We start from the raw sequence: 8,097 nt of genomic DNA, 5'->3' as shown, positions 1-8,097 counted from the left end.
GAGTGGCTGTAATGTCTGCTCGGGCTGTGGGCTTGGTCTGCTGCCTTTTGGGGCTGCAAAGCCTGTGCCAGGGAGCTTTCTGCACAGTTTGTGTGCTGATCTCAGGGTGGGAAGCGAGGGATTAAGGACAAAAACTAAGCAGTCATCAATTTTGGGGGGAGTCGATGGTGGTTTTGGGTTCTGGTTTGTTTTTATAATGGTTTGTAAGTGAAGAAAGATGATCATTCACTTGGAAAACAGAATTCCCTTTTCACGTGGACTCGAAACCCACCTTTGCAGGTAGAGCAACTCCACTAGGCTTCAAACTGACCCACCTCCTCCAAAGTTCCTCCGATGATCACCCCATAGTAATGTTAATTAATGCTCCAGGCCATTAGGTGTACCCAGTTTTTAGCTACAAACCTTGTGCTGCCACTTCCAAGTGCAGGGGCAGCTTCCAGCAGCCGGGTGTGTGAGCGACCAGGGCCACCAGCCACGTGGAGTCAGTGTTGCTCCGTGCAGAAAAGGCTTTCCACTAAATTCCTCCCTCAGTGTCCCAACAGCTTCCCCAGGGGACTTGGGGGTGTCTTTTTTGAAAGCAACGCTTTTTTGGGGTTTATTTTTATGAAACCTGGCTGGAAGTGGGAAAAGAAAAAACACCTCCTCTGTGGGTGACTTCTGCAGCACCCTTGCTTTTTTGCAGCTGCTGATGCTCCAGCTCGCATGGACCCTGCAAACAGAGCCTGAAAGCAATTGCAGAGATGTCCCAGTGTAGGTGATGGTGCTTTAATGGGGTCAGGCTGGGGGGGGAGAGCATCCTGCAGTGGGGCCAGGTGTGGGAGGTGCTGCTGCCCATCACACGCGGGAGTCCATGGTGTACATCTTGCCGGTGGCTGTTCGGCCCTGGGGCTGGGGAAGCCTCTGGGGTTGCCAGCTGCTGCTGGAGTCTGGCAGGAGAGAGTTGGGGTTGTGTCACGGCTGGCAGTAGCAGGAGAGGCTCGGGGGTGCCACAGCATGGGGACGTGGCAGGGGTTCACTTCCACCCCGTGAGACCAGGCATAAGGGACAGAGATGATGTCTGGCAAGACATCACCTGCCCCATGGCCCTGATGGTCGGATGGCCAGATTGCCACCGGCATGTCCTTGTAGCCACCAGCTCGGGCTTTGGCTGGTCACAGCTCCAGCACGGCCACTGTCTTGGGTAGACATCAACACACCTTCACCAGGACCTCAAGATCCCACAGATGTGGATGGAGTGTTTCTGCACCCCCTCCCTGCCCTTACGGGGCTTATGGGGTCCTCACTCAGCCCAGTCCTGCCTGGCATGACCCAGCCTCCCCAGCCAAGGGGCACGGGCAAACTGCAAAGGGGTTCCCCTCGATTTGGCTGGACCCAACAAGAAGTCCCTGCACCGTCAGAGCTGGTCCTTCACTCCACATACATCCCTGATCAAAAGCTATTTGAGGTGGGATGGGGTGGGACAGGGCAGACTGACCTGCACAGGCATAGAGGCAGCAGGTCAGCAAGACAGATGCCACGAAGCAGCCCATCGAGCCAGCCATCCCCAGCCAGCACGACCACCCGAAGTCGTAGTGGACTCCCAGAAATATATTGTGTGACACCAGCATGGCCCTCTCCATGTAGACATCCACTGCATACCACACAGAGCCCACAAGACCCAGGATGCCTAGAAGGAACAGGGCCAGTTAAAAAAGAGCCACACAACCCTTTCGACCCCCCACACCTCTGAGGAGGTGCCCCTGGCTCCCGGCATCTCCCCAGCTTCCCATGGGCCACAAGGTCCATCTGGCCCCTGAGCTCTCCCAGCCACGCACTCCCAATGCTGAGGATGACACCGGCCCCGTAGCACATCTTCAGTTTGACATGAGGCTCTTCCTTGAGGAACTTGATGCAGTCAAGCCCAAGGAGCAACGTAGCCAAAGCCAGGCCAGCCAGGAGGTCCGCTGTGATCAGCAGGGTCCGTGTCACCACAATCTTCACTAGGCAGGGAAAAAAAAAAAAAAAACCAAACCAGAAAGGGGACTGAGGAATGGTCAGAGGAACTGGTCTCCCCAGTCCAGATTGCTGCCTGTGTCCCTGCTAGAGTCATCCAGCTCACCGGTGGGCATGTCCATAGGAGATACCTACATCGGGACCCACTAACCCCATGCCTGCCATGTGCTGTAGGCAAGGTGCTCACCAGGCTCATCTGAAATCTTGCAACAGAACTTCATAAGCCCATTATTCGACCAGCTCAAGAAACCAAACGACTTAAGGTGCACCAATCAGCAGCTGGGATGTGGTCACCTACTCAAGACCCTCTTGCACAGGCTTAAACAGAAGATGCTGCTGTCCAGACTGTCTGGTTTTTTCCACCAAGTTGTGTAGTTGGTGTTTTGAACAGCAAATGTCAACACAGCAGTGAAAAATATGAGAGCTGGCACAGGTCACATCACCAGCTGTGTGCAATGTGACTTCTCCCTACAAACCTTTTTCCCCAGAGCAGCACAACAGCCCACTTAGTCTGTGCTGACTTCTTGTTCCCTTCTCCACTGCCCGAATCTGTGTTGACCCATGTCATCACCTCGTACAAGGGTTCTTCTGTGCAGGGCCTGATGTGCCCTGTGCAGGTCAGGAGAAGTCTCCATACCATGATATGACTGTCCACGAGTTGAGGACGCAAGTCCTTGGCCAGTGGGAATGGTCCTCACCCCGGCATGCAACATCCCACCATGCAATGGAGGGCAGGAGCTGCACCTGGGCTTTGTGTGCCAAAACACCTTTGTTGTGAGGTGACACAGCTTCATGGCCTCTCCCCTGCTTGGTGAACCCATGGCAGATCTGGCTGAACCACGGGTTGCTGTTCAGGCTGTGCTGATGGGTCAGGAGACCAAGAGAAGCCCTGGGCCTGCATTGCTAACTGTTGAAGGTCAACCCTTTGGAACGAGGATCATCTTGAAAAGGGAAGAGGAAAAACTTTTAGCTGTGAACTTTAAAAATGCCTCCAGGCCACGCCATCTTACCTGGATGGTCAGCCAAAATGGAGTCATACTGGTCACAGGTCCTGACCCCGTCCTGCATGTTGGTGACACACTCCCTCCAAAGCCCCCGGCATTTGTGACTTACCTGGAAGCAGGAGGAAGACACTCGAGCAAAAAGCACCACAAAGCACCCCAGCTCCCCAGGAATATCCCAGCCCAGCAATGCAGATCTTCAGGCTTTCACCACCACAGCTGGGCATGTCCCAGTGACTCCCTACCCATGCCTTGTTCTCTGTGTCCTCCTTCTGCTCCAGCATTTCTCTCTCTCTCTCTAATCGTCTAACCCTCCAACTCATGCAGAAATCAGGGGGGTTGTCCCACCATGTCCCCTTTCCAAGCCCATAGCCTGTATGGGATGCAACCCCATAGATGTCAAGGCACCCACCTTGCTCCCAGCTGCTAACCTTGAACGTGGTTGCTCTGCTAACCATGAAGATGGTTGCTCTGCTCACCTCCAAGCTGTCATCAGCGTTCACCATCCAGCAGTCGGTGCATGTTGCAAGGAGCAGGAAGAGGGTTGAGAGAAGAGCAAGACCGAATGCTGTCATCTGCAAGGCTGCGCTCATGGGGTTACCTGCAAGGGCATAGAGATGTCTGCCACCTCTGCTCTGGCCACTTCCCAGGTACCTGATCCACCAAGGACAAAGTGCCACCTAGGCCAGGGGGTCCTCTGGATCCCTATGAGTCATCTGGGGCCCATCTCATGGTCCTGAGAGCTGCCAAAGTGCTCTAATACCCTTAGCCGAGGTTGGGCCACCAGGTTTGCATGCAGACATGGCCTTCAGGGGCATATTAAATTTGCAGTGGAGGTATACCCCCATCAGATTGCTCTCTAGATGTCCTCTCTTCCAAATAGAACATCTGAGGTTGCCAACCATTAGTACTTGCCCTTTAGGAATCAAAAGCTGCTGGAAACTGTTGTCAAACAACTACTATTGTCAAGGCCTGTGATCTGAGCATGTGTCTCTTGATGTCCTGAGATATGATAACCATTTTCTTGATGCCTCCATCCCTGCATCCATGTGATTTGGTGGGAAGATCACCCACCTTTTCTTGATTTTTTTTTTCCCCCAGAAAAGCGATGAAGTGCTGAAACATCCAGGCTGGAGCACAAGCAAGTGTCCCATGGAGGTGTCCTGATCTCAAACAATGAGCTCAAAGAAAGCATCTCCCTTTATGGAGATGGATGACGGCTGCTGGGGCTGGATGTGGGTGCCCTTGAGTGCTGCCAAAGGCTTTCCAAAGACCAGAGGAGGTGGGACCATCTGTTTTCCATCCTAGCCAGAGATGGAGGGACTTTGCAGAGAGGGGAGCTGTGCCCAAGGGATGGAGCAGAGGACATGGTATCTCCACAGCCTGGCCAGGAATCTCACTTCGCTGTGTTTTGCAACCCGGGTTGCTAAATGGTTTAGTGCCTGAAGTTAAACAGCCCTTTGGGCAGAGGAGTTCCCATGATTGGGTTAATTAATGAGACCGGATGGGTGTCTCAGCTGCATGGGTTAATTATCGTAGGGTGATGACTCTTCACCATGGCAAGATCTGAGACCTTCAGCCAGATGCTACCCACCCTGGCATGGCACAGGCTTCCCACTGGGCAGAGGCGGGAGGACGGTCATGATCCCCACACCCAGTGAGCAACATCTCCCATGACATCCTCTCTTGGATGTCGCTGGGAGCAGAGGTGCCCCTCACCCTGTCTCTGACCGCTTCCATCAGCTTTGCTCTGAGAGCATATGTTATTAACAGGCAGTCTCTCAGACCCCAATTTATAGTATTTTTTCAATTTCCCAGGCTCCCTTCTGAGCTAACTCTCCATAACCTTTTTTTTTTTTTTTCTGCTAGACCCTGGCTGTTTTGGAGCCTTTGAAGAAAATCTGTTCAGCCATTTGAGTTATATGAGCAAGAAAAAAAAAAAAAGAAAGAAATCCTTAACCGCGGCAAAAACTAGTTCTGAACCCTGTTAGCAACAAAAATTTTGGGGGGGGAGCATTACCTTCACTGCAGGCTCATCCTTGCTGGGGTGGGATGATGGCAAAAGCTCTTTGTCACCGATGACTGGGGCTGGGGATGTGGGTATGAAGGTTTTCGAGTGCTGATGGGATTCGATCCTGACCCACCTGATGGAGTCGGGGAAATGCAACGCCTGCCGGAGCCGTGCTGGGCTATTTAAGGTTTTTCCACGACATGTCAGATGGGCTTTGTGCTCCGCGGCATGATGGGCATCCCTGCGGTTAAAACGGTAATAGGTTGGAAACAGAGCCTCCCAAAAAAATATCACGTGGGGAAACCTGTGGGAACCCACTGGGAACACTCCCCAGGTGGGGAACTCTGTGTCCTGGGCCAATATCCCATGTTTTTTAATTAGACCTTTTAATTACTGCCTTGGAGTGAGTGGCCTAAGACATATTGGGTCCCCAGGACTTGTGCAAGAGAAACAGAGGGGTGGAGGTGGCCAGAGAAAAAAGCTAAAATACAAGAAGGATAATTAAAACCCTTTGGCCAGGCATGCAGCCAATAATTAAGCTCTTTTTTTTTTTTTTCCCCCATTAAGTGGAAAACAAGTGATAATGGTTGCAGTGGTTATGGTTCAGACAACGTGCCTGGTCAGCGCCCGAGGAGGTTTTTTGTGGCCCTGGAAAGTCGTACCCCAGCTGTCTGGCACTTGGAGCTGCACTAAAAACTGCAGGTTTGTTCCCTGATCCCCTGCTATTTAGAAAAAAAACCCCTTTTTGCTCTCACTTTCTTGCGAAGCATCATGTTGCGGCATCCTCTGAGCATCCCTGGGCTCAGCTGTGCCCTGTGGCTCCCAGACGTCACTACGCCCTCATCTCCTGCACCCGTGGAAAACACATCCGTATTTCCATTTCATGGGTTATATTTAAGAGATGCACTTGGGTTTTTTAGGTTTATTTTGGTGTTTGGTTGGGTTTTTTTTTCCTCTAGATAATCCTCTACAGCGTCGAACTGTGGGGATTTTGGGAACGCACCAGGCTCTTGGCAAATCTTGAGCTTCAGCCCCACGGAGGCACCGAGGTGCTTGGTGTCTGCTATTGCTGAGGCTCTGTTTCGGGTTTTCCTGTTTCCCCAGGATTTCGACCCATGGCAGGTCCAACGCTTGGGCATGTAGTGGTGAATTAGTGCTGAAAACGTCCAGGAGAGTTTGTGTACCTTCATTTTCCAACATTTATATCTCAAAAATTTATGGTACTTGGACATCCATGATAGGTGAAATTCTACAATATAAAACTGCAGCTGCATGCCCTGGTGACACCTACAAAATAGATTTATTTTTATTTTCTGCTCATCTAAACAGTCAGTTTATTATATATCAAACTAATCTGCCTTGTCGATTCTCAATTGAAACCTTTTGGAGGGTTAAAAAGATACAGGCAGGGGGTAGATCTATCAATCGTTGAATAATTAAGATAATTTCCCTGGTTAATGAAGGTGAAAATCAGATCTTGTGTCCCACTACGTTTGTAAAACCCATGTGTTAAAAAAATGGTGCTGACGAGACCCAAATCTTTGCGTTTTAGCACATGTTGTGCAGCATAAACCTGCTATGGCTGAAAGGAAAAAAAAGGAGAAATAAAGATGTTTTCTTTTATGGGACCATCTCATAGAAGTGGAGAGAGAGGACTCTGTAGATGCCGTTGGGGCAGGCCAATGAATAAAAATGAAAAAATTAAAACAATTAAAACAGTCACGGCTCAGAGGCGTGAGAAAAACCCCTCTGCGTGTGGACCGGCTGCGGGGCCCCGGCCAAGGGCAGCATTGCCACAGAAACATCTTTGTGCTAAATATAACAATGGGCGCTGAAATGGATTTAAAAATTGTTTTAATAATTTTTTTTTAAAGAAAAAATGTGATTTTTTTTTTTCTACTCTATTATTTATATGGAATTTTGGTGCCGTGGCAATTTGGTGAGATTTGCTGTGATCTTGGCATCTGGGGGGGTCATTTTCCCTTTTCCCTCATTTCTGCCTATTTAAAAATGAATACTATTTTGTAGGGTTTTAGATGCAAGCGATATGACCAGAAACCTAAATATTGTTCCTCATACCAGTTTTATTAAATAAAAGAAGCGTGTTGGGGGGGAAAAAACCCCATGTTTTAGCCTGGATGTGATGTGGACGGGCGCAGATCCCACGTATCGCAGCAAGCGCAGCGTCCCATTCCCGTATTTTATCCTGCTTTGCCCTATGCAAAACACATGAGGGATTGTCCGGAGGACAGTGGGGTTCTTTATACCCCTGAACCCATTATCACCGCTCAGCTATTTTCCCACCCCCCCCCCCCCCTTTGATGTGCTTCCAGCCCAGGCAGCCATCCGCAGGGAGCCCTTGGATGACCCTTGGAGATGTCACGGGAGCCACCAAGGACCCCAAATCCCTGCTTTTGGAGGTGGGATGGAGTGTATTTGTGGACCAGGTGCTGCGGGCAGGATGAGGATGCTGAGATAAGACACTGGTTGTGCAAAAACCTGGATGGAAAGCAGTGTTCCCGAAGGAAAACCAGGCACGGCGTCATGGGGCGAGGGGTCCTGCCCCTCCGTGGGGAAAGCACAAATCAGCTTAAATGAGCAAAGTGCCCCATTAGGCACAAGCCAGCTCTGAATGAATGGAAAATGGGAGAAAATAAAGGAGAGCCCAGCCTTGAAGGGTCCATAAGAGGAGGATGCTGGTGGCATTTCAGCCTTGGGAAGAGCCCTGCAGAGGAATCAAGTGGTGGCTGCAGGCACGCAATGCTGGACACACCCCTCCTGCATGGGACATCTGGGATTTTCCATGGGTTTAGCCCTGAATTAGAATCATAGAATCATTAAGGCTGGAAAAGACCTCTAAGATCATCAAGTCCAACCATCAACCCAACACCACCATGTCTACTAAACCATGTCCCAAAGTGCCACGTCTACATGGTTTTTGAACACCTCTAGGGATGGTGACTCCACCACCTCTCTGGGCAGCCTGTTCCAATGCCTGATCACTCTTTTGGTGAAGAAATTCTTCCTAATATCCAATGTAAACCTCCCCTGATGCAACTTGAGGCGGTTTTCTCTTGTCCTATCGCTAGTTAC

The 8,097-nt window shown here is 50.5% G+C and overlaps 1 protein-coding gene across 1 annotated transcript; it reads right to left on the bottom strand.

The window, feature by feature from the left end:
- Positions 1-792: 792 nt before the first annotated feature.
- LOC129215897 (claudin-16-like) lies at positions 793-5,127 on the bottom strand. The gene is made up of 6 exons (XM_054849875.1): positions 5,014-5,127; positions 3,473-3,594; positions 3,003-3,105; positions 1,815-1,979; positions 1,475-1,666; positions 793-926 (listed from the first exon to the last, which is right to left on the bottom strand). The coding sequence occupies exons 2-6, from the start codon at positions 3,584-3,586 to the stop codon at positions 835-837; spliced, it is 666 nt and encodes a 221-aa protein (XP_054705850.1). The 5' UTR covers positions 3,587-3,594; positions 5,014-5,127; the 3' UTR covers positions 793-834.
- Positions 5,128-8,097: the final 2,970 nt, after the last annotated feature.

Source organism: Grus americana, chromosome 21 (genome assembly GCF_028858705.1).
Source record: "Grus americana isolate bGruAme1 chromosome 21, bGruAme1.mat, whole genome shotgun sequence".
NCBI lineage: Eukaryota > Metazoa > Chordata > Aves > Gruiformes > Gruidae > Grus > Grus americana.
The sequence above is the reverse complement of the archived record's forward strand: the minus strand, read 5'-3'. Positions and strand labels throughout refer to the sequence as shown.